At 46.4% G+C, this 25,078-nt stretch overlaps 10 protein-coding genes across 10 annotated transcripts; 6 read left to right on the forward strand and 4 right to left on the reverse strand.

Moving 5' to 3' along the window:
- Positions 1 to 1,968: 1,968 nt before the first annotated feature.
- Positions 1,969 to 2,583, forward strand: F5891DRAFT_959781 (uncharacterized protein; the record flags this gene model as incomplete). The annotated part of the gene is made up of 1 exon (XM_041375681.1): positions 1,969 to 2,583. A coding segment is annotated over one exon (615 nt), but the record flags the coding sequence as incomplete, so codon positions are not given.
- Positions 2,584 to 3,699: 1,116 nt separating this feature from the next.
- On the forward strand, positions 3,700 to 4,885 carry F5891DRAFT_1193942 (uncharacterized protein; the record flags this gene model as incomplete). The annotated part of the gene is made up of 2 exons (XM_041367856.1): positions 3,700 to 4,263; positions 4,316 to 4,885. 2 exons carry the CDS (start codon positions 3,700 to 3,702, stop codon positions 4,883 to 4,885), a joined length of 1,134 nt encoding a protein of 377 aa, XP_041221183.1.
- A 68-nt stretch (positions 4,886 to 4,953) lies between these two features.
- Positions 4,954 to 5,402, reverse strand: F5891DRAFT_1193943 (uncharacterized protein; the record flags this gene model as incomplete). The annotated part of the gene is made up of 3 exons (XM_041367857.1): positions 4,954 to 4,999; positions 5,056 to 5,317; positions 5,375 to 5,402. The coding sequence occupies 3 exons, from the start codon at positions 5,400 to 5,402 to the stop codon at positions 4,954 to 4,956; spliced, it is 336 nt and encodes a 111-aa protein (XP_041221184.1).
- A 183-nt stretch (positions 5,403 to 5,585) lies between these two features.
- On the forward strand, positions 5,586 to 7,922 carry F5891DRAFT_1193944 (uncharacterized protein; the record flags this gene model as incomplete). Its single annotated transcript, XM_041367858.1, has 9 exons — positions 5,586 to 5,768; positions 5,816 to 5,919; positions 5,976 to 6,261; positions 6,292 to 6,525; positions 6,591 to 7,282; positions 7,337 to 7,561; positions 7,620 to 7,719; positions 7,776 to 7,802; positions 7,851 to 7,922. The coding sequence occupies 9 exons, from the start codon at positions 5,586 to 5,588 to the stop codon at positions 7,920 to 7,922; spliced, it is 1,923 nt and encodes a 640-aa protein (XP_041221185.1).
- Positions 7,923 to 8,377: 455 nt separating this feature from the next.
- On the forward strand, positions 8,378 to 12,104 carry F5891DRAFT_654386 (uncharacterized protein). Its single transcript, XM_041372653.1, has 14 exons — positions 8,378 to 8,701; positions 8,761 to 8,770; positions 8,817 to 8,836; positions 8,983 to 9,079; positions 9,134 to 9,162; positions 9,221 to 9,251; positions 9,303 to 9,335; positions 11,063 to 11,139; positions 11,194 to 11,248; positions 11,313 to 11,411; positions 11,469 to 11,579; positions 11,643 to 11,683; positions 11,741 to 11,766; positions 11,834 to 12,104. The coding sequence occupies exons 1-14, from the start codon at positions 8,648 to 8,650 to the stop codon at positions 11,970 to 11,972; spliced, it is 822 nt and encodes a 273-aa protein (XP_041221186.1). The 5' UTR covers positions 8,378 to 8,647; the 3' UTR covers positions 11,973 to 12,104.
- Positions 12,105 to 12,777: 673 nt separating this feature from the next.
- On the reverse strand, positions 12,778 to 13,353 carry F5891DRAFT_959838 (uncharacterized protein; the record flags this gene model as incomplete). The annotated part of the gene is made up of 1 exon (XM_041375686.1): positions 12,778 to 13,353. A coding segment is annotated over one exon (576 nt), but the record flags the coding sequence as incomplete, so codon positions are not given.
- A 25-nt stretch (positions 13,354 to 13,378) lies between these two features.
- On the reverse strand, positions 13,379 to 13,974 carry F5891DRAFT_654463 (uncharacterized protein). The gene is made up of 3 exons (XM_041372654.1): positions 13,863 to 13,974; positions 13,768 to 13,810; positions 13,379 to 13,712 (listed from the first exon to the last, which is right to left on the reverse strand). The coding sequence occupies exons 1-3, from the start codon at positions 13,884 to 13,886 to the stop codon at positions 13,492 to 13,494; spliced, it is 288 nt and encodes a 95-aa protein (XP_041221188.1). The 5' UTR covers positions 13,887 to 13,974; the 3' UTR covers positions 13,379 to 13,491.
- A 2,975-nt stretch (positions 13,975 to 16,949) lies between these two features.
- On the forward strand, positions 16,950 to 17,120 carry F5891DRAFT_932176 (uncharacterized protein; the record flags this gene model as incomplete). Its single annotated transcript, XM_041373980.1, has 1 exon — positions 16,950 to 17,120. A coding segment is annotated over one exon (171 nt), but the record flags the coding sequence as incomplete, so codon positions are not given.
- Positions 17,121 to 17,359: 239 nt separating this feature from the next.
- F5891DRAFT_959790 (uncharacterized protein) lies at positions 17,360 to 20,550 on the reverse strand (the record flags this gene model as incomplete). The annotated part of the gene is made up of 12 exons (XM_041375682.1): positions 17,360 to 17,809; positions 17,870 to 18,190; positions 18,245 to 18,448; positions 18,503 to 18,666; positions 18,736 to 18,836; positions 18,906 to 19,066; positions 19,123 to 19,324; positions 19,381 to 19,580; positions 19,642 to 19,821; positions 19,906 to 19,938; positions 20,002 to 20,124; positions 20,185 to 20,550. The coding sequence occupies 12 exons, from the start codon at positions 20,548 to 20,550 to the stop codon at positions 17,360 to 17,362; spliced, it is 2,505 nt and encodes an 834-aa protein (XP_041221190.1).
- Positions 20,551 to 21,526: 976 nt separating this feature from the next.
- F5891DRAFT_654495 (uncharacterized protein) lies at positions 21,527 to 23,548 on the forward strand. Its single transcript, XM_041372655.1, has 16 exons — positions 21,527 to 21,652; positions 21,715 to 21,740; positions 21,798 to 21,807; positions 21,854 to 21,873; positions 21,924 to 21,956; positions 22,014 to 22,110; positions 22,171 to 22,199; positions 22,256 to 22,286; positions 22,351 to 22,383; positions 22,435 to 22,511; positions 22,566 to 22,620; positions 22,685 to 22,783; positions 22,840 to 22,950; positions 23,014 to 23,054; positions 23,112 to 23,137; positions 23,201 to 23,548. The coding sequence occupies exons 2-16, from the start codon at positions 21,720 to 21,722 to the stop codon at positions 23,253 to 23,255; spliced, it is 738 nt and encodes a 245-aa protein (XP_041221191.1). The 5' UTR covers positions 21,527 to 21,652; positions 21,715 to 21,719; the 3' UTR covers positions 23,256 to 23,548.
- Positions 23,549 to 25,078: the final 1,530 nt, after the last annotated feature.

The following is a 25,078-nucleotide window of genomic DNA, read 5'->3' on the forward strand; positions in this document are numbered from 1 at the left end:
CTCCCGGTGGCCGTTTATACGGTGGCACACACCAGGTTCGTGCAGCATATGCTGAGTCCGCCCACAACCACTCTCCTGCACTGAAAAACGACTCGGGATCCCGGGAAACTCTTGTCCGCGCAAATATGTTTGAGTCGTGGAGACTTCCAGGTACGCCGATGACATAGTCCACGATACAAAGGTTGTGAGGGAATATAATGACCTTTTTTGATTGTAAGTCACTGCGCTGCACATCGAACTGACACTTACCTGCGCTGTTAGAGAATAGTCTGAATTTTTGTCGAAGAAACCCTCCCCGTGCCAACCTGGCTTCTTGTGTAAGGGAGACGGAGTCCCATCGACACAAAGGAAGCCTCCACGCCATTCATGACACGTCCTACTTTCCACGTAAGTTTTCGCCCGCTCTCGCTCAATTTGATCCTCGTGATCAAGTGAATCAAAATGAATGGCCCGGTCGTGAAGTTGCAGGATCGCAATCATCACACGTTTATAGCAATTGTAGACGGTCCCCACGGACACGCCAGCCCAGTCGGATATGTCTTCGGTGGTTGCGGCATTGCCATAATGGCCAGCGCCGTTGAGAAACATGGCGAGCTGTATTGGGACGGGGAGTTGGGGGTTATTCGAATTATTGTAGAAGATGGCGTGTCCTTGAATCAACTTTGTAAGTTCTTCAAACACATCCGCATCAACACAGAGCTTGCGACGGAATTTTTCAGGTGAGAATAGAGCCCACTCCTTCAGCAGGTGTAGCTGAGGCGCGCGACTCAGAGATGGACGGAAATCAAGGACCCGACATTTCTCCACCTCGTCGTGGAGTGCAGTGATTGCATCGGCAAACTGAGTAAAGACTCATTCGCACATATCTGGGATGTCACGCGATAGGAACTCGGAGTATGCAGTTGAGAGTGACGTCAGAGAGTTGTCTGACAAGGCAGAGGTAATCGACGACATAGGGGACACTGGGGATACTGGCCATGTTGGTGATGCGGTCCGTATACTAACATCCGAGCCACTACGGCCATTGGCAGCGCCATCAGATTCCTTATCAGAGTCTTCATCGTTGTCTTCATCTAATAGTTGATCTACCATAAACTCAATTAGTTCCATATAACGTGCGATGGTGAGATCATTGCTCGTTTTTTTGAGACTATGAAGCAGCTTCTTTCGATCAGATTCTTGGGGCATACTAGATGGAGTTGCAGAACGCTATAGCAGGTGCCAGGAGATGATGGTCACAGTACAACGTTTAGGGTTTATTTGTCAGCGTCGGAGCATCAATAATACCGGCAACTCGCAAATCTTTGACCTTTCAAAATTCTATGAAGTTAACTTTGAGAACCACTAATAATTGTAACACTTACTGATCGAGATCACTGCACATTGCGCAACGTTCGGTTACGATCACACATCAAACATTTTTGGTTCGAACTTTTCATACATGCCGGAGCCCAAAGAACATTGGTGCATATGCCAGTACTACTGTCATGGGGTTCGGACGAAGTTTGGTTCTCGGGCTACGTGGTTCCGACATTTACAGCGTGCTCCCAACGACAATGAAAGGGCCGCAATCCGAGCAGCCAGTCTGTCAGATACCTTCAAGATGGCTAGTGTTACTACCCTTGCAGGTCCCTCGTCAAAGCGGGACAATGATTCTGATGAAGAACGGCCTCAGAAATGTGTTCGCGAAGCAGACGGCACTGAGCGCCATGGTAAGAATAGTGTTTATGCTCTTTGAATCATTGACTGACAATCGTTTTTTTAGAAGAACCACCGTTAGCTGACATTGAGGATGCTGATGACTATGCCATTGGTGCAATGCATGAACCTCTATACGACCTTCCATACAACCCTCCTGATATCCCCCCTGATGACCATCCTCAAAACGCACCCGATATTCTACTTGGGGAGCCTCCAGAAAATTTTCTGCAGCTCCCACCGCCAGCGCCTCCAGATATTCCCCATGACATGGAGGACATACCCTGGCGCAATCCACTCAATGATGTCAATGTTGATTATCTCTTTCGATCTGCTCGTATTCCTAACCTCCAACATGACATGTCCTTCATATGCTCACTACGGAGAGCAACACTCGATGATGGGGTTGGCTTGAAAGGAGAGGATCTTGTGCGCTTGCAGGACCCACCTAGGTTTCCATGTCGTATTGATAATCCATGCGAAGAACTTGCAATCTCACTCTTCTTAGCCCTCCAACACTCATCTGAAGCGGTGTATGACCATATTCGCAGTGCTGTTCAAAAGTGCTGCCCTGACTCAGAGGTTCCAAGTCTATACCGAGTCAAAAAGCTTATTCATGAGCTTACGGGTATCTCCTCCATCGTCGACCACCGCTGTATCAACTCTTGTGTAGCGTTCGTCGGCCCTTATGCAGGTCTAGATGCATGTCCCATGTGTGACGAACTGCATTATGACCAAAAAAAGCTGGCACACAGTCATGGACGCAAGAAAGTCCCTCGCACTGTTTTCCAAACAATCCCAATTGGTCCCCAGCTTCAGGCATTGTGGCGTGAACGAGGCAGTGCTCAACACATGAGCTATAGAAATGAGAGAACGCAGCAAATATTTGAGGAGATCAGACGGAACAAGGGCTATGTTGATGCTTACGAGGACATTCTCACCGGGAGTGCGTACCTTGATGCAGTCAGGCAGGGTAGAATCAAACCAGAAGACATGGTACTTATGATCTCCATCGACGGCGCTCAACTCTTCGAAAGCAAAATGTCAGACTGTTGGGTCTACATATGGATTATCATTGATCACTCCCCCGACCGTCGCTACAAGAAACAACATGTTCTTCCAGGAGGTGTTATTCCCGGTCCAAATAAGCCCAAGTATATTCAGTCATTCTTATACCCAGGCTTTCACCATCTTGCCGCAATTCAGAGAGAGGGTCTGTCTATTTGGGATGCTCGGCGCGACATAGTGTTCATATCACATCCTTTCCTTTTTCTAGCCCTTGCAGATGGGCCTGGCCTGATCTGCATGAGTAGCCTTGTTGGCCACACAGGCAAGAACGGCTGCCGAATGTACTGTGGTCTCCAAGGACGCCGAAAGCCACACGCATCTCAATATTACCCTGTCCTATTGAAGCCAGACAATTATACTGTCACTGGCTGCACACACGATGATATTGATGTTCGTGATCTTACTGGCGGTACCTCTGCAATTTACACTGAGAACCTGCGCATCCTCATGGCATCCCAAAATCAAGCACAGTATGAACGGAACCGCTTAACAACTGGGATCGTGGGACCCAGCATTCTCCTTGGACTCAATGTTGACCATATTCTTGGTATCCCTGAATGCTTTTCCTCCGAGATCATGCACTTTTCAGGTGCTAACATGGCATCACTTTTTACGGATCTTTGGTGTGGTGTTGCGGACTGCCATGCTGTTACAGATTCCATTGCAGACTGGGACTGGGCCATTCTTGTTCGTGATACATGGGAAGCTCATGGAAAAGCTGTCGCGGCTACTCACACACATCTACCTGGTTCTTTTGATGTCCCCCCTCGAAATCCTGCTGAGAAAATGCATTCATTCTACAAAGCACGCGAGTTTATCACTTGGCTTTTCGGTATTGGTTCTGGGCTGCTCTACGGTATCCTTCCTCCCAGGTACTTCCAACACTACTGCAAGTTTGTATGAGGCCTTTGCATCACGAGTCAGTATCGTATTATGACTGCAGAGATGCTAGAAGCTTGTATTTGCTTTGCTGAGTGGGAGGAGGAATTCGAGAGAATCTACTATCAGCGCCGTGTCGATCGAATTCACTTTGTTCGTCCCTGTGTTCATCTTGCAAACCATCTAGCTGCAGAGGGGACTTGTGTTGGCGCTCCATGTTGTTCATCTCAATGGACTCTCGAGCGAACTATTGGTGACATTGAATTTGACTTGCGTCAACCCTCCAACGCTATGTCAAACTTCACGGAGATATGTGTAATGAGGTGTCGAGTTAATGCTCTGAAGGCGATGCTCCCACAATTTGACACTCGCAACACGCTGCATCCATGGGGATCTTTTGATGTCGGCAATGGTTATGTACTTCTGCGAGCGCGCAACCGGAAACCTATACATATGCATGCTGCTGAAGCCGCCATCATCTCAAATTTCCTTGGGCATCCTGCACCTCCGATCAGATGCTGGTCACGACTCTGCCTCCCACATGGTCAGATTGCTCGTTCGGCATGGAAAGAAAACGAGTCATCTGCTGAGTATATACGAATTTCACACAATGTCAAGGTAAATCTATCATGAATTGATTCACAGTCACATGAACTTATTGCACTCATAGTTCCGTCGCAACGATGTTGATGAGTTTGCTGAAGTCTTGTACTTCACGCAATTAGCTGTTCAAGCTGTTGCCAACGAGGACGAGGACGAGGACGAGGACGAGGATGATGATGATGATGATGATGATGATGATGATGATGATGATGATGATGATGATGATGATGATGATGATGATGATGATGATGATGATGATGATGATGATGATGATGATGATGATGATGATGATGATGATGATGATGATGATGATGAAGAAGGATTCAACCACAATAACAAGATACCCAAACTCACATGGGCCAATGTTGCTATGGTATCTGTTTATTCTCGCCCTGACCAGCAGCTCCTTGACTTATCACATGGAACCGTGTGGTCATGTACACATGATGGTGACGAAAATCTCCAACTTATTGATGTCCAAACCATCACCGCTGTTGTTGCAATGATTCCCCATCGTCCCACTTTACCATCTGGCGTCACGGAAGATAGGTATTTCATGGTTGAGAAGACTGGGCTTGATGTCACACTAACAGGAGTCGAGGTCGAAGAGGATGATCAAGAGGAACAGGATGATTAACAATAAAAATGAAAACGGCATGTATTTTTTGAGTACTTTGCATGGCAATGTGTCACAATGATCTTCTACTACTTGTCCTCCTCAACTTGAAAATCACTGGCTTTTGCACGAATCCTACAGAAAAAAAGGTAAGACAAATAAATACTATGCAGTGCTCAGGGGATGCTGACGGTTTGCGACTAGTACTTGCCTGGATTTTGACAGTTTTGCGAACTTGCCCATTGGCATTGTGGTCACTGTCAGATGTTCCACGAGGACGCTTGCCTAGTACTCCTTCGAACTTGGTCGTGTGGGACCTACTACCCTTTTCATTGTTGTCCATAGGGGTTTTGGCCTGTTCACCATCCATATCGAAGTCTGCCAGACCTGCGATGGCTTTGTCAAACAGATCTTCATCAGTGGGACTAGGAGAGCGAGAGTGCCGAGCAGCACCTGCAAGTAAAATTGGTTTATTAAACAGTGATAGAATATATAAATATAGGCACTCACCAAGAAAGTCGACTGGTGCTGCAGCCATGCCAGTAGATATATTAGTAGAAGACGCGTGAAAGATATGTCCCTGAAGTTATATGCAGTTTAGACGCGCTGCTGAAGATTTGAATTAGGCGCGTATGCTGAAGCGCTGAGTTTTAAAATCACATTCTGGTAACACTAAGTCAAGGCTATTGCATCATATATATCTCTTCCTCGAACGACCACTATGTCTACAGATTATTCCTTTTCAAGCCCTTTCCAGCATGATGATCCTTATTTCCAGCAGCATCAGACTCCTCGTTTTCAGAATTCCTCGATTCCTAGTGGATCCAGCAAAGCACCAAATTATTCAGATCATGATCACCACTCAACAGACCGTCACTCATGGAATGATCCCTCCGGCAGCTCAGTCAGTACTATTGTCTATGTCTACTGTTTGCTGAATTATTGTAATAGAGTGCATATATGCACTTGAATCATCGTATACAATCCTTAGAATGTGAGATACAGCGCTTGAAGGTCGAAAACAGCTCCCTCTCTGCTACACGTGACACATATGAGTATAGAAACATGATTTATGTGAGTATATGCTCATTTTTACTGATTGATTCTGCAGAGCAGCCTTCAACACCCTTGCCACATCAATTTCCTTGGAAGTTCCGGCCATTTCATCTTTTACAGGGCTAACTATCAACAGTGATGTCAAATCCAAACCTTCTTGCACCATTCCCGGTATGAAATCACGGCTCCAGCCACTCGACCAGAAAGACTACCCAAAGACTCGATTTTGGACTGAAGACATGTATACCAAATGGACGAAAACCCCCGCACCTCAATGGGTCCATGAGAATCATGCTGCTTTCCCATTCCCATTCCTTGAAGACACGGATGGCAAACTCATTGTGAAAGCCGAAGTATCGAACATCCTCTAGACATTGCGAAACATCTGGCACACGCTGCTCAACAACAACTGTGCTCCTGACACATGGGGTCATGCAGGGACCGATGTATTGGACGATGTTACAGATGAGATGACGAGGCATCACCCAGTTCTGGCACTTTGCAGCAATGGATGGAAGGTCCAGGCTATCACTACTGAACGTTATCCCTCATGGGCGTCAACACACATCAAGAAGAGGAAGAAATATTCAGATGCCATCGCAGTGGTACTATTTCAGCCTTTTCATTGGTTTGCTCTACTAACTCGGTTGGGATCATACTATCATTGTAGTCCTCTGGTACCAAGCGAAAAATTACGAAACTCAGTAATACACCATCTGATTCGGAGCCACCTGCTGACCTGAGCTCCCCAACCCCCTCCAACGAGCCCGATCACCCAGCAAAACGGCCAAAGGTCGATGAAGCATCGATGACACCACTGGCAGCACCTGATCCAACTGTCAGCATGACCATGGCCACCACCCTACCAACAATTCCGATAGCTTCAGGCCATTCTCTATCCGAATCTGGGTCCGAACATGTGCCAGACTCGATGACACTGCTGGCAACACCTGATCTAACTGTCAGCATGACCATGGGCGCCACCCTACCGACAAGTCCGATAGCTTCAGGCCATCCTCTGTCCAAGCCCAGGTCCGAACGTGTCCCAGACTCAATGACACCGCTGGCAACACCTAATCCAATTGTCAGCACGACCATGGCCACCACCTTACCAACAAGTCTGACAGATTCAGGCCATCCTCTGTCCAAGCCCGGGTCTGAACGTGTCCCAGACTCAATAACACCGCTGGCAACACCTGATCTGATTGTCAGCACGACCATGGCCACCACCCTACCGACAAGTCCGACAGATTCAAGCCATCCTCCATCTGAGTCTGGGTCTGAACGTGTGCCAGACTCAATGACACCACTGGCAGCACCTGATCCGACTGTTAGCCGTCTTCCACAGATAAAGAATCTGCTGTGAGTCCTTGTAGATTTTTGTGCCTGGTATATTGTTGAATCTATTCTATATAGCGCAAAATTTGTGTTATCCAAGAAACCCAATCCCTCGGCGTCTCCAGTTCTTGCACCTTCCACGAATTCGGACCCTGGTCCAACCACGCCAACCGAGTTATTGATGGCTCCCATAGCCAAGGATGCCATCTTACCAACACCGGGGCCCGTCGCTGGTACAACGGACAACAGTTCTGACACGATGACAACTAAGAAATTTCGGCCAACTGCAACAAAAAACGGAAGGTACAGTGTCCAATTGTATCCTTGATATGCTCACTGATTGTTTCATGCCACCATCTAGAAACCTCTGCGCACATCGCTGGCTCAAGATCATTGCCCCGAATGGCACATCTGGCGACTTTAAACTGTACTGGAACGCACTGTCGAAAGACAGTCAACTGGTAAGTTTCGTTTCATATGTTCTATGGTACCTTACTGGCTGACACGACTGCCACAGAACTACAAACGAGAGGCTGCGGCACTTGTAAGTACCGTACTTCCCATGGCAAGCATGCACTAATGATTTATTTAGGTCAAAGACGGGACGTGGACCAGGAATACTGCCAGTACAATTAACAAGTTCGTTGGAGGACCAATACACTAGAGCATTCAGTGTACGAGCAGGGCATGGGTTGGATGGGCGTGGGGGGTGCATCGTCGTTATTGCTTTTGTAATGTTTCGGCCTCAAGAATACAATTGATTTCGCTATATTTGCGTCGATGTGCATATCAATTGGGAACTACGGGAATATATTGGAATATACGCTACACAAACACACTCGATGACACGATATCTCGCTCGATGCGAGTCGCTAAACATCGACTATAAGTCTCATTTTTCTCCGGAAATCGACGTGAATATTGTCACAATATTTCCGTCGTTTTCCGGAGATATGGCTAGGACCGTTTCTCACTGGGCTTGAAGCTTGAAGGTGTGCGCGCGAGCTTTGCCTCTTAGCGTAACTGTCAACACCTCAAGGGACGAAAAAAGTATCGCAATGTCATTACGCCAAATAATTATCAACATCGATTGCCAATTTTGGCTATTCGTACCATGTAGTTTGAAGTACGCTAGGGCCGACTCGGACTATCAGTAAAATTACTGCCTCGGGCATCGGAGGTGCAGCTGTATCTTTTATCAAGTCGCTCCCTGGCAGGTACATACAGTGAACGGAGGAACGCTCTATCGCGACCGCAGCAAGAGGCTGTGTTTAAACTCGAACTAACTCCAATGATGGTATCCCAGTGTTTGCGCCGCCACCCTGATGGGTTCACAACTCATTCATAAGGCCCACAACGTATGTGTGAAACACATTTTTTGACCTCTAGATGGAGTATTCGACCGATGATCTCGCAGCAGCGAGGAGCTTGCAGCTCGCTACGGTGTGTCTCCTTTCTCGATATGAGGGCGAATCACAATTGACAAGTCATCTACGTATCAGTACATCCATAGTGCGTGTTGTCTGAACCTCATATTACTTGTCCTAATAAAGTTCAGTGTCGATGGCTACATTCTGGGTAGGCTTATTCTGATCTATCTACGTCTGCTGTCAAACTCGCTCATCCAGACTTATGATTATGCATGTGCACTTCATGAAGAGGTAATACCCTCGTTCTATGATGTACCTCGGTTTTAACATCGACGATATTATTGCTGTGCAAAGTGGACATTTTTACTTCAATCACGCTGGGGCAAGATGAAAACCCTCTATATCGTCACACGATACCTCCCCTTCATCTTTCTCGCCACGGATCTATATCGTACGGTCCGCTCCAGCACACATCGCCCGATGATGGGTTAACACTTGTTTTTAGTGTATTGTACCCCGAATGAGAACCCAAGTGTATGTGATAGGGTGAGAAGCTAATGAAAACGAATGACTTACTGCATGAATTCGCCAGAAATGCCGGGTGTTGGAAAATACTGAATCAGGTGCGTGCGTGGTTTTCATGTATGCACATTCTTTCTGAAGGCTACTACTAGGTCTGGGAATAGTATTAGTCATTGTATCTGAAAGTATCTATCGTTCCCCCCATCTCACATCAGGGAAAACCTCCCACGGGAATTTTGAAAATGTGACAACAATTCTCGAGAATTATGGCAAACTTTCATCAAATTTTTGTAAAAGCTTGTAAATAGTTGATAAATAGTCACATCCATAACGCAGTCAGTGAATGCACTGAAAAAGATATCTACAGGGCTCTAGTTGAACCTGCCATGAGATATGTAACTAATTACTAGTATATCAAAAATGTAGAGTTCACGCAATGCAGAACGGGGATATATTTAAACAGGTGGGAGGGAGAATTCGGAGGTGTCTGCTGCTGGCTACATAGAGCTCGCTCGAAGGGCCTTAGCCTCAGCGACAACAAGTAAATTGAGAAATTGAAAATCGAACCACCAACAATTTAATTACTAATCACAGGGCTCCCACGGTTGATTTCAATGAACTCATTCAAATATTCATGTTTCACTCTGCAACTTACACGAGCCGCGGCAACCACTTGCACACCCTGTCACGTCGTTTTCTTTATGTTTTCATTCTCCCTTATGGTTACTGTTGGGGACTCTAGGTGAGAGGCATCACCACCACAGAGCTAAGTCTCGCTCCGAGCGGGCGTCTGAATTCTGTTGTCGCATTCATCTGTGCGTGGTCATTCAAACCAGGTGTCTATGTAGGATTCCTTTTTTTCTCTTCTTTTTGGTGGTCCAACCGGCCTTCCTGATCTCTCCCAGCTACAGGCTCAATTTGGAGCATACACATAGCTCAAAACTGCATTCTGAGGGTGAGTCATGTAGTTGAATCCTGGTTTCACAGCGACCCGCTCATGCTCACTGTCAGAATCGCAAATTCCCTACTCGAGCCGCAGCTCAGGCCAGAGCCGGGCCACTGCATTCTGAGGCGCGCAGGTGAGTCATGTGGTTGATTCCTGGTTCCTCCCTACCCGCCTCCCCGTGGTCCACGGCTCTAGTGTGACGACTGAGCAGGATGAACATCCCATGGTCTTGGGCCTCACTGCTAGCCCTATGTTCGGTGGCAATCCTACTGCAGCCTTCCGGTATGGTGCTCGGATTGGAGACTACGAATATTATTGACATGCTTCCAGGAAGTTGGAAGCCAACCTCGACTGCGTTATTCATAGTCCTCGAGCCAATCGGGATGAGCTCTTGACTCATGTCCACTGTCCGATCTTCCGACACGTGTGCTACGATACACCGCAATACTCTGATCATAACTATACTTCTAAAAATTTATCAGCAGTCGATGCCATTATTGCTACTATGAACATCGGATCCCGAATTCCATGGTCTCAGCTGTGGTTACTGTGGTGCATCTTTTTCTAACTGTTCAAGCACTATCTCACTGTGTTCTACCAGATTTTTTCTTCCCTACTTGATCTGAAGTTGGTTGACTTTGCATCCGCTGAGTTGAAAGCAGCATTTGCGCGAATCGATTTCGATGGGATGAGTAGGGCATTCCTGATAGCACAGGGACTTTGCGTTACACGTTTTGTCTCATTTCCTCATTTTCATATCTTGTGATTTGCGATATTCTAGTATTTAATCACATTATAATCATTTTGTTGTATTCGTGTGGATTTTCATAAATTTTCACCCATCCGTAGAGGGACTTGGAATATTTTAATGTATTTTCAGAAAGTCAGAAAATTTCAGAAAATTTTACAAAATCTTCGCGGGAGGTTTTCCCTGATGCATGTGTCTTTCTGATCTGATCCATCCAGTTTTCTTTATCCTCAGAACATATGTGCTCTGGCACAAGAATATAATCTTACTTGTGGCCATGCTGTCCACCTTTTTTGTGAGTTCCCAATCCAATCACCATACACAAGCTAGTGGTAGATGCATTAGCCAGATTATTCTCGCAACAGCCTTCAGCATTGCCTTCACCACTGGAGTCCCCGCAGCATGTACTCGCTCTCATCTGCCCTCTGGCGTTCCACGATGACTAAAACATTCTGTTCACTATTACAGATACGACTAGCGGGGTTCCGGGCATCACAGGGTGCTACCAGAGTTCGACCAGTTTCCAGTACTTCATACCATTTCTTCTCCTTTCTGTGTTCGAACTGGGTGGGTAACCATGTGCATATATCTGTACAAACACACACTGACAGGTGTTCTCCCCAGGACTTATGGTGCTCACGCTCATACGCGCCATACAGAACTGGCGGATAAACCCAAGCCGTCTGTACGTTGCCTTGGTGAACCATAACATATTCTATTATGCATGCGGTTTCCGTGAGCTTACACTTGTTCGCGCTGTTTTCCTGTACTCATCCATGATCATTGTCTTTCCTGAAGTGCTCTCGGTAACGAACGTCTTCGCATCGTTGCTCCTCCAGGTACGTGAATATCTTAAATCTCTTTTATAATCGAGCCGTTCACGTTCTGCATCCCAGTACTCCTATCAGAACATTTTGTATGAGTATGCACATCCACATCCCGCTGCGTATTCCTACTAATAATACCCGAAACGTACATTCCACGTATAGTTTCGAGTTCATGACCCTTGCAATCCTTGCCACACGCATGCACCTCCATCTCTGGAAAACGGACCGACGTGGACAGGGCTCTGGCACCCTCATGCATATTCCAATGTCCGACGCGCCATCTGTAAATTCAATGGCGTGACCTGTGGCTTATTCGATGTCGTTCGTGGAGCGGTGCTTGGATCATACAAGATGACTGCTGAGTGAGTTTGGTAGAGTTTGCTACGTACTTCACTTGTAGGATGAGTCTGTCACGGAGGTGGGAGTAGTATATCAATCCCATTTTGTCGGAAAAAACTAAGTTGACTTGGCATGCCTTAAAAGGCAATGGAAGGGCGCAATTTGCCGCCGGCATTACGAGTGACTTGGAATGGGACCCGAACTTCTGGAAGTCCCTTGGAAGGGACACCCGGCACCTTCCAAGATGTACCCAAGGTCATTCCCTTATGGCAGTGAAATTTTCAATGAAATACTTTGTGGGCTCCTTCCAAGGGCGTGCACGTGATTCCAATGGTTCCCAAGATATTCTTAGTCCCCAAGGTATTCCAATATCCTCCAAGGTATTCTAATGTCCTCAAGACGGTCACAAGGAATTTTAAATAAATTGATAAAAATTGCAGTATTGAATGTTACAAATAATAATTACAATCAGGACACATTGTCTACTACTGCGAACGGCGGGCACCAACTTGGATCAGCGTGGCTCGAACTCGAAGGAGGATCGATGGACTCCCAAACTGCGAACGGCGGGCACCAACTTAAATCAGCGTGGCTCGAACTCGAAGGAGGATCGATGGACTCACGAACTGCGACTCCCCATCCAGAGCCGAGTCTACATGCACTGTGTGCGAGTGAGAACGAGAGTGTGAAGAGCAATAATGAGTGCCGCCTCTCGTCCTTTTCGTATCTTTGGCGTCCTGGTGTTGTCCGCGAGTGTTCGTGCCATGTCAGCACTTGCTGGCGTGCGTTGGGCGTTTGCGCATGGCGCTGGTGGCATTGGATGCAGCGAGGTGGTCATTGGTGGTGGTGGTGGTGTTGTCGATAGCCGATTGAGCATCTTCATACGTCTGCACCCACCTCAAGAACTCGTCTTCCTCGAGCACTCTATAACCAATGCAGAGCGTGCGCAAACCACCATTAGCGAAAAAGTCCATGTCCTTGGTCGTCTTCTCCTTCAAAGCAGGGTCCACATCCTCGGCAAGCCATTCGTATATGATGCTGTCCGCTCCTTTGCAGTATAAGATGAGGCGTCCATCTGATGCACGGACGATGACGCTCATGCGCTTACGTGCGCCAGAGAACTCGAGTGTCTTCATATGCGTGAACTGTTCAGGTTGGCCAAGCACTTCAATGTCAATTGTGTCCCTCTGCTTGCCCACAAAAGGAAAGCCAACATCCTGCGCAGCAGCAACCAACGCCGCCTCATCTGGAGACTCAGCCTTATACTCCAAGTGATAAGGGCGCTCCTGTGGCTCAGGCTTATCTGCCAAGACCGAGTGGCACACAGCCAAGGCACGGAAAAACGCAATGATTGAGAATACTGTTCTGTCGAGCGGTCTGCGAGGTCCTCTGCAAGCTTGGGCGAAACGAGCGTGAGTTTGGAACGGGAGGCTCAGGGCTCAGGGAGTGTGAGCGCGACGGCCCGGCAAATGTTTGGCTGCTTATTTCTCCTGATGAATACTTGTAGAACGAGGGTGGTATGGGCGAGGGCGCAGGGATGTCAGATGGCGAGTAGTAAGAGGGACTGGGCGAGACACTATCTTCCATGTTGTAGGGATTCGGTAGAGCGGCCTGGGGGACCAGCTCGATAGCATCTGTGTCATTGTCGTCAGGACTTTAAAACAAAATAAAGCTGTAATCATATAGATAGGTTGCGTCGAAGCTTTCAAAAGTGTTGTCAGCTAGTGCATATAAACCAAGAACAGAAACTCACTAGCAAAATGGCATAAACCAAAACATGGCCAACGTCCAGATAACGTTCTGAAGCGACAAATTAACGGCAGGTACAATCAAATAAAATCGTGCAACATACCTTGTAAAAGAAATTACTATGCATATCAGCAATACGCTGGTACGACCACCTCCCATGGACGAGCAGCAACTTCGTCAAAAACCTGAATTGACCAAAGGCATAATCAGCAGACTCCTGGCCTGAGTTTCTTTCAGGCCCAAGCCCTGGCTTTCAGGCCAGGCCAGGCCCGATGCATCACTAGACGACATGAAAAATCCCACTTACCAATCTCGATCGCGGTCTGGAGTTTGTCGCCTGTGAGGATCCAAAGCTTGATTCCCGTGTGAGGGAGTGGCTGGAGACACTCAATGGGAGGGAGTGGCTGGAGACACTCAACGGGAGGGAGTGTATCGCGTGCCGACACGAGCGAGCTACATAATAATTAGATGCCACCCGAATTGCATGCTCTTAGCATCTGTAGCGACGTGAGTCTGAGTACCTGATGTAGCTACTACTGGACTTGCCAGGCTGCGGTCAGCCTTTGATTGGCAAGCCATCCACAGTCAGGATGCCCGAAGGTCTGAGTAGTTTGAATCAGGGGAGACAAGACGACGTTCAATGCAACAGACATTCAAAATCAAAGAGCAAATTTAAGGTGAGTAGTGAAAAATTTTATGTGGGAAGGAAGGACGTCGAGAAAGCCCAATGTAAGTTGCTTACAAGATTATTTGGCCTTGTATGAACCAATCCATAAATGGAATGTCTTGCAAACATATCATAAAATCAAACGACGTATTGACAAGACTCTTAGACTAAACTTAAATAACTAGGTAGATAAGCATGTAGAATGAAACAAAGTTGAAACTATTACTTTGCTTTCCGGCCAGACCTCCGCCGTGTACCATTGACAGATTCATTGTCACCATCTCCAGTAGCATCCTCACCAAGCGCAGGCGCCATAGACTTGCCTTTCGGTTTAATAGCCTTTGGCCTTGGCCCTTTCTTCCCCTTTTCCTTCAAGGGCTTCAATTTTGCTGCATTGACCGCAACAGAAACCGGGCGGGCCTCAGCCAAATTTTCTGCTGGTTGATTATCTGGTAAGGTTAGATCTGATTCGTCTGATAAAGCCAGGTCCTGCAGCGCAGAAGAGATCGATTCATGTAGCACTGGGGCTAATACTGGAATAGCGTGCACTTGAATGGGTAATGGTACTGGTGGAGTGCTGGTGCTGGAGATGGGTACAGTAGGGAACAATGGCACCAGTGGCGCTGCACTGACGCTGAAGACAGGAATGCTGGACCCTTCATCCATAGCCCGCTCGAATTCTTCTTCCCATGTGTTGCTCGGACCACCTTCGTCAGGAGCGGAGGTATGGTGTATAGAGGAGGAGGAGGATGAAAAGAGAGAGGTGTTGAAGAATGCGATGACCTCTTTTGACCACTTGTCTCCACTCATTAGACGTTGACGGTACCAATTGTGGTAATCACGATATGGGATCTTGCTCTCGGCGCCAACTGGAACAAGGTCCTTATCACCAGATAGAATAAATATTGCCTTTGCAAGAGATTCAAAATTAGCATTGAACTTTGAAAACTAAATTGACTTACGACAACGGCAGCTGCAGCTATCATTCCAGGAGTGATCGTGCGCAACTCCCAAATCTTGGCCTTTGTTTTTCCAGCTGGGATGGTCGTAGAGGCTATTGAAGCCTTGCCAAAGATGGATACTCTTAAGACCTACCACATGTGGTTAACAGTGTCTTTAGCATAATAGGGAGAACAGAGAAAGTAAATACATACCTTAACAACCGCTGCAGTCTTCAGAAAGTCTGATACCATAGGTTTCTCAGGATGAGGGAACAAAACCGGTGCAAATTTGGTGTGCGAACCAGCTGGATTTACAATCAGTGTACGGCATCGCTGTTCCTCGTGTCTGTTGTAGCCTGCAAGGAAGATGTCTGAGCTCATGCCGAAGATGGAGCCAGCACATGATTTCACATCTGAAAGCATTTCAGAGCGAACAGAGTTGATGCCCTTCGAAAACTAAGTGAACCAGATTCAGTCATTATTAATCTAATAAATTACACACTTACAGGACCACCAAAGTCTTTGTGGCTCATCAGCTCATGATCAGTGTTGGAAATGAACTGAAATAGTTCTGCTTTGACGCCATCCTCGATTGCAAGTGCAGAAAGCCAGCGCTCCTTGCTGGAGAGGTCGATGGTAGGACATGTCCATAAAGGGAAGATATGGACATCAATCCACAGACAATGCGTCATAGAATACTTGCGTCCATAGGCCTTGATGGTGTCTTGCTTTGCAGCTAGGGCTAAGTTGCGTCCTGTGAGTTTCTTTCGGCCATGAGAGACTGAAGCCTCAAGGAGTGCGTTCTTCTTCAGAAGCTCTCGACACTGGCCGCGCATGTTCAGAAGAAGCTTTTGCGAAGTTTCAAGTGCCTAATTTGAAAGAACTGATGAGTGAGTATTAGATGATAAAGCTATTGGATATACCTGTCGCAGCTCTTGAGGTGTTGCATCATCCGAAACTGGTGTGAGTGCAACATGAACTTGGACAAGTTCTGCGTCAGAGTCACATGAAGACTCATCAGAGTCAGATTCTGAGGGCTCGAGATCAAGCACATCTGAGTCATTTGAGTCCAGTGGTGGAAGGTTACGGTCTTGGCATTGAGGCATGACGGTGCACTGTAGATTGAGAGTCTGAGTCAATGAATACTGTTGCTAACAGAAGAGAGCAGCGGAGTAAAGTAAAGAAATCCAACAACTTACCTTTATACTGATACGGCTAAGTGTTGATGTCGAGTGGCAACATCAACAGGCCACGTATGTTGATGTGCCACCTTGTATGACACAAACACAAGTAAGAGTAATATCACTGTAATAATATGTAAGAACAGTGACACAACAGACAATCAACCAACCTGTTACAATGAGGCAGCATAATAAAGCTGGCTGTGGTGAAGTTATAGCGTCTGAATTGAATTTAAATCTTATTAGTATTAATAACGACGTAATTACATCGCAGCAACACTGCAACTTACTGAGTGATTCCGAAGGGGTGGTGGTCCTGGAGTATTGTAGCCCAGGGCATGTTCCAATTGCGAGAAATCAATCAGGTGAGGCATCAGTAAGTATTTAGAATGGGAACTCAATCTACTAATCACCTTTTCATATCCGCATTCATTATGCTCACATCCAAGGTCATCTGTGACAACACTTACTCCAACAAATCCTGGAGTATTGTAGCCCAGGGCATGTTCCAATTACGAGAAATCAATCAGGTGAGGCGTCAGTATCTAGATTATAGAATGAGAATTCAGCCTAATCACCATCATTACTGGCATTCACCATCCAGCGACTCAAAGTGCGCTGTCCTACTGCTCAGGGATCTTCAGGTCACCGTCTTTTCATATCTGTATTCACGCTTACACCCAAGGTCATCTGTGACGACACTTAGTGAACAGTAGACAAAGAATGGTATAAACACGCAGCAACACAGTGGGAAGACGTGGTGGATGCAATTGCGGCAGTATCTCGTGCTTAATAGATGTAGATGTAGAAATCAAAATAGAAGTTTTCTCTGAGAACGAAGAAACATATCAGGATCGACAAAATCAACAAGAAAGAAGTCTCCATCATTATTGAAATCAGGAACAAGCAAGGCACCACGAATGATTGAATGAAGGGAGACAAATTCAGAAGATGCTGACGGTCGAGCGTGCAGCCGAGTCAATCGTAGATCACGATCAACTGTGCGACATGCACCAAGCGGAGTATCCATGGGGAGCACGAGGGCAAGATCCAAGGATTTGTTGCCAACCATGTACTTAAAGATGAACAGTATCCGAACAAATATGTTCTTGTTGTTCCTGTCCTTGTTGAGTGTACGAATCAGTGCGCAGTCGTACCTTTCGTGCCCATGGAAGCTTGGATTACACCGTAGGTAGTCGGTGGCCAATTTCCAATCAACAGTTGATTCATAATTCACTTTAAGATAGCGATACTCTTGGAGCTATGAGAAATAATGTAGTTGAGCCAATCTAATACCACGGAGTAATTATAATGCACTTACTTTGTCTTGCGCAGCTGGTTTCAACCATACTGTCCCTTCCGGCAATGGGATGTTATGCGATGGGAGAAACTCGTTGATGAACTTTGTAAACTTATGGCGAAACCTGTTGAAAGTACGCCTAGATTGATTTTCTTTCTCTACGTCCGCAAAAGTAGTGGGTGATTGTGCGGAACCAAGGTAGACATGTCCTGAGAAAGTGTCGTCATCCAAAGTGTCAGAATCTTCAGAATCTTCATCCTCAAGTTCTGACAAATCATCAAGGTGGAAAATGCGACCAGAGATCATTTCAGAGACAAAGCTCTTATGATCCAGTTTGAGAATCTGTATCATTGTGGTGGCATTAGAATAGTAGTGACGATGTTAGGACTGTAATACCTGGCCTGCAACTTCCTTGCGATTTGTTTGAAGCGAATACATTCGTTTGAGTGGCCTGTGACATCCTTCATTCGGTCGTGTGCTGAAGTTGCGAGCGGCGCCTTTCTCCCGGATGTCCTGGAATATGTGTTTCGGGGAATGCATCTTCGGGAAATTCCAACTCTTTGTTCCCAGTTCTGTGTGACGTGCAGCGATTATATAATCCTGTAGTAATTTAATTCAACTGAGCATTGAAGAATGAAAAAAAAAACTATGTACCGCCATGTGTTTCTGGAATACAAGAACTTCGGCTTCTCCAGCGGCGATGGTACTCTCTGTGTGAACATCAAGGGATATGTACATGTCAATATGAAGGTAGCTGGCTATACACTTCAAGAGTGCGTAGCCAGCCTTGTCCTCTTCCTGTGTTAGCACATTTTGAGCTGCATAAAGTAATTACTACCCCAGGAGACGTGTAAGAAAGTATTGTATTGATAATATAGAAAATTGACGCACCTTTGAAATATCTTGAAGCTTGTTTCCATCGCTATAGCTGATATTTGTGACGCTGTTGAAATGATTGAGATTTCGCCACCGTGGGAAGGCAGTGAACCTTGAGACAGGAGATAACGATTGAAATGAGAGACTTGAAGACAATATACGTCAAATTTTGAATACTCACTGATCATCCACTTGTTTCAAGGCGCTGCGCCCAAGATTCTCCAACAGCTTCTTAACCTCAGTCCAAAGATGTTTGCCAAACAGACCACCATGGAAGGCATGCAACGGATCCTGCGAGATTATTTCATGAGGGTTAGAGTGCCGAACTTGCCAGAACGAGTTCTAAATGCCACATCAACATGAGAGAAAGACATTGGGGTAAGGTTACAGTAACGTACCTCAACAGGTCGAAGACTCTTCTCTTTCAGGGCCTCTTCTCCAGCGACACAATCCTCCTGGTATAGCTTGAGGCAATCTTGTGCATCCTCCACTGTCCGGATGGGGTATGTTGCAGCATGGTCAGAAAGTTTAGCTGTAGGGACAAGGCAGATGGGACAAGGACAATTGGAACCTGTCCCCCGTATCAGCGCCATCACGCACCTGTCAATAATATAGTATCAGAAATACACATCACAAAGGGAAGAAAAATATATTACTGCTCTTCATAGTCAGCCGACAAGAGCAAAATGAGTGGGAACAACCAGCGCATGATATTATTGAAGTCGGAATGGTGCGCGAATCCCGTTTTTGAGAAAATTATGACCAATTCCAGTAGCTTCAAGAAGGCTTTATGCCATACCACGCGCTTTATGTTAGTATATGATAACTTTCCACTTTGCTCAGCATCCTCGGGCACCTGCAAGAATCCCGCTCCATTATTACTGAAGCATAAATTTAAATGAAGTGAGAGTACTTACGATAGGTAGCCAGCCAACAACTCGACCACCTCCCATTCCAGTGGTATTTCTGATGTTGACCGGCAGGTTCCCGCAACGGGCAATCACCGGATACCCTTTGACAATACCAGATGAGGACAAATGAGTTTTGTCGGCGTACAGAATGATCGCAAAGGGCACCCCATCATTAGGTAACTTCGACTACAATTTAAAATCAAACCAACATGTCAATGATATCACTTATTAGCGACATTTGTACACAGTATATTTACATTATGCACATACTTGGATGCGCCACCACCTGTCTGCAGTCCATGGCTCATGAATAAAATGTTCATACCGAGTGCCGTTGTGTTTGAATAGCCGCTGGGCATCCCATACAAAGTGCGGGGCCAACAATGGCTCTTGCAGTAAATCTAGCGCCCAGTCCCATAGTGATCGTGTATATACTTCGAACTCGAGCTTGTCTTGCTTGTAATCTACAGAGATAGTATGCTGCTCAAACTACAACATTAACTAGCCCATTAGAAGCTCGACCGGGGCGAAGTAATAAAGAGTACTCACTGGTGTCAACTGGGTTGCAGCGGTGTCCCAGGCTTTGGACACATCATTGTGAGACCTAAATGTTAGCCTTGCATGACCATCCACAATGTTCTGAATGAGCCGCAGTAGCTCATCAGTCTGCTCCTTGTTGAGAGCGGCTTTGTGTGTCAGCGAAGCAAATTCAAAGTCTGCACGAGACGCAAAAGGATGCCATGGTTCACGGTCATCAAACTTTGGTTGTGTGTGTCCATGCCCAAATGCAGAAAATGTTTCGACCGAAGTGGGGCGACCGCTATTTGGATGATATTCTGTCTTGAATGAGTCGATATCAGGGTGAGCAGCAGGACGAGCTGAGTTGTAAGGCACTGGTCCAGGAATGCTTGCCATACTTGTGTCTGAACCCGAACCTGCATTTAGAAATAGTCAGTCACGAAGATCGCAAATAGTAGCATATTATGTACTCACGTTGTCGTGGGTCAGCAACATCCCTGGCAATTCCAACATCGTCATGATCACCTTCATAGTAATCATAGTGTGATATATCGACAGGACCTGCACTGCCTTCATCAACGACCCGAGTGCCCTCTGAATCAGACACAATGTCTGTTACTGATTGGTCCAGGGGCTGCATGGAGACCGCACTAGCATGCTCCTTTGCACGCTGTTTCTTCTTGCGATGGCGTGCTGCATTGATCAAATAAGCTGATTCAGTTACAGTCAGACAATAATAACAATAGAGAACGCACCTTTTTCTTGCGCTTCAACTGCTCGCATGGCTAACTTTGCAAATTCTTTCCTCTCTTTCTTCTTCTCTTGTGTCTTCGAGCAACTCCTCTCATGTGATGCAACGCCTCGGGATGTATATGGCTGATTGCAGTATTTACACTTCACCTGAACGTGATTCCAGTGCCTCGATGACAATGAACCTTGTGCCTGGTCCAGGGCTTGAGCTGACCGTACCATCGTGAATGAGTACAATATAAACAGTATTTGAGGTTGGGAGGACGGAGATACAGTTACAACACTTGGGCGTTGTTGATCAGATGCTGACAAAGCAACTCGAGCTTGGAAGCCAATTGGAAACATGCCGTCCTTCCTTTGTAAGCAGCCAAAAATATGACTGGGCCCTTGAAAGTACCAATAATATCCTATGTTCCATGGAATGGTCTTGGGTTACGGCTGCATTGTGCTTGGAAGATGCCGAAATGGTGACGCAAGAGAGAAGCCTTCCAAGGCACATTTATATTTTTCCGACATTTGATTCAAATCTTTGCTTGTGTGAAAATTCCGAAACCGCCGATGTGTCATCCAATATCAAGTGATTCCCCGGCCGGTACATCCAGTGAACGGTAAAATGCTCCATCACGACCGCAGCGAGCTAGCTAAGTTTGAACTCGCAGTAACTTCAATGATATCCTAGCGTCTACGCCACGGTGACCTTGATGGGCTCACAGCCCATTCATAAGAGCTAAGAGGGCGCATGATGTGTGTACGTGTTTGTGAAACACATTTTTGACCTCTAGATGGTGTATTCAACTGACGATGTCACAGAAGCGATGAGCTTGCAGTCCTTTAAGGTATGTCTCCTTGTCGATATGAGGGTGAATCACAATTGACAACTCATGTACCATCAGTACATATTGGGTGGGTGCCGCCTGAATCCAAAATTCTTTGTCCTAACACAGTTCAGCATCGATGGCTACATTCTGGGTAGGCTTATTCTGATCTATCCACATCCGCTGACAAACTCGCTTATTCAGACCTATGACTATGCATGTTCACTTCATGAAGAGGTATACACTTACTCCGCACTTCAGTTTTGATATCGACAATATCATTGCTATGCACAGTGGACATTTTTACTTCGGTCACGCTGGAACAAGATGAAAGGACTCTATATCATTACACGATACCTCCCCTTTATCTTTCTGGCCACGGATCTATTCAGTGCGTCCCGGCGTTCCAGCACACATCGCCCTGATGATAAATTGACACTTGTTTTTTTAGTGTACTTTACCCCGAACGAGAACTCAGGCGTATGTGATGTGGTGGACGGTTAAGGAATGAACGACTTACTGCATGACTTCGCCAGAAATGCCGGGTGCTGGAAAATACTCAATCAGGTACGTGCGTAGTGCATTCATGTATGCACGTCCTTTCTGAAGGCTACTACTTTCCCTACCACAGGTCTTGGAATAGTATTAGTCATTGTCTCCGAAAGTATCTATCGTTCCCCCCGTATTATGTATGATTCTGACCTGATTCATCCAGGTTTTTTTATCCTTAGAACATATGTACTCTGGAACAGAAGTAGAATCTTGCTCGTAGCCATCTTGTTCACCTCTTTCGTGAGTTCCCAATTGACTCACAATACCCAGGCTAGTGGTAAATTCATCAGCCAGACCTTTCTCGTAGCATCCTTCTGCATTGTCTTCGCCGCTGGCGTCCCCGCAGCATGTAGTCGCTCTCACCTTCCCTCTGGCGTTCCACGACCACTTAAACATTCTGTTCCCTTTTGCAGATACGACTAGCGCGATCCCGGGAATCACAGGGTGCTACCGGAATTCTACCAGTTTCCAGTACGTCGTAGCATTCCTTTTCCTTTCCGTGTTCGAACTGGGTGGGAACCATGGGCATATATCTGTACAAACACATGCTAACCGGTGTTCTCCCCAGGACTCATGGTGCTCACGCTCATATGCGCCGTGCAGAACTGGCGGATAAACCGAAGCCGTCTGTACGTTGTCCTGGTGAACCATAACATATCCTATTATGTATGCGGTTTTCGTGAGTTTACACATGTTCGCGCCGTTTTCCCATACTCATCCATGATCACTGTCTTTCCTGAAGTGCTCTCGGTAACGAACATCTCCGCATCGCTGCTCCTCCAGGTACGTGAATATCATAAATCCCTTTTATGATCGAGCCGTTGATGTTCTGCGCTCCAGGACTCCTACCAAACCTTTTTTTATAAGTATGTACCGCCACATTCTCCTGCTAACAATACCCAAAATGCACACCCACCTATAGTTTCCAGTTTATCATACTTGCAATTCTTGCCACGCGCATGCACCTCCATCTCTGGCAGGTGAATCGACATCCACACGGCTCTACTAGCAACCTCGTGCATCTTCCAATGTCCGACATTTCATTTGCAAATCCCACGGCGTGATTGTCTTATCCCGTGGCTTATTCGGTGTCGTTCGTGGAGCGAGGTTTGGACCGTACAAGATGACTAGTGGGAGACGGTTGGGTAGAGTTGGTTACGTGCTCAACCCGATAGAATGAGTCTGTCCCCGGGGTGGTAGTAGCATTTGGGTCCATTTAACACCCGTAGTTTTCACTGTAAGCGACGGCGGATTTGAGTGTGCTAGTGCCAAACGCACATGTACAGCCTGACGGCGTGGAGCATTATGGTACAGATCTAGTAAAGCACACCAAGCTCTCCGGATTAACGAAATGTTTCTGTTATGATAGGACCACATCTGCAATGACCTACGCTGTCAACAATTCAAATTTGTCTCACTTGACCGGGTAAGTTATTTGCACTTCATGGTTTGTCAGTGACAAACATTACTTTAGGGCGGGGAAGTCAGGACATCTGCCTTGATGCGGACCGGAAACACTGTTTGACCCGTCATATCGCTCATGAAATTACCAAAAGATCAACATTTATGGCATATTGCCAAGGGAGTGTCCGATGAAATTGTTCGGAAATGTGGTGTGGTCAAAGACATTGGAGAATGCGCGATGGGCTAGTGAGATGATAGACGGTAGTGTAGGAATTCACAGATTTGAGATATGCGAAAGTAGTGAACGAGCCTGTAATACTAGTAGTTGAAGATGGGCCCGCCATTGTGGAGACAGTAGCGCCAGCGCATGCGGGTGTGTCTTGAGATGGGTGTCAAACCAAATTTGACTTCTGCGACTTCGAGATACTTGGGAGGGGCCATCGTATTTGATGCACTGTTGCGGAGAGAAAACACGTACCCATGCGTCGCGTTGCTGCATGGCAGCTACAGGACAGTTTATATCATTGACTGAGTGGCGGCGGGCGGGCGGGCGGGCGGCATCAGAGAACCTGTGAGAAGAAGATATCGTCATATATCGTTATATATCGTAATATATAGGAAAGGTTTTCGTCACATTGTAATATAAAGTGATACAAAGCAATATATGACCATGTAAAAGCACCATAATCAGCATAATCCCCAGACTCCAAACCATCGGCAGGTGTGAGAGAGTCTTCATACTGTTACCTTAGCCGAAAACCAAATATGTACAACATAATTTCAAACACCGCAACTTTGAGACTCTACACACCAAGCCGACTGGCAAAACTTGTAGTGGCGCGAGGTTTGTATGTATTTGTCCCACCGAAAAAGCCTTCCGAGCGCGCTGACATATCCCAAAAGAAATGGGAGCAATCGAATACTATTGTCAAAAATCTTTAGCGTGACGTGCCTTTAGTGACATGATGGATAATCCCTTTCTGAGACTTAACATCTTCTAAGTCACGTATCTTGATGTCATCACCAGCTGGCCGGTTCGAAGTACCGAGCTTTGCAGAAATGAAACGCATTGCAGAAATGAAACTGGGTCTTACTCCTTGTACTTGGCAACTCCAGTCCGCTCACAACCAGCTTGAGAACAAAGATGTCTTCACCATCTCACCCACCGGCTCAGGAAAGACTCTTACCTTCTGGATTCCCCTGTTATTCAACAATGGTGGAATAACAGCTTCTTCATTCACGTCGTCTTCTTCGCGCATCATTCCTCCAATGTCGTCACCTCCAAATTCTCCAAGGTCCCTCTCTTCAACATAAATATCCATGTCCTCATTGCCCACCTTCACATTCCCACCCATAGCTCGCTGCTGCTGAAGTGTGCTGTCGAGCAGCGTGAAGAATAGATG

Source organism: Suillus fuscotomentosus (assembly GCF_016647785.1).
Source record: "Suillus fuscotomentosus strain FC203 chromosome Unknown F5891scaffold_64, whole genome shotgun sequence".
Taxonomy (NCBI): Eukaryota; Fungi; Basidiomycota; class Agaricomycetes; order Boletales; family Suillaceae; genus Suillus; species Suillus fuscotomentosus.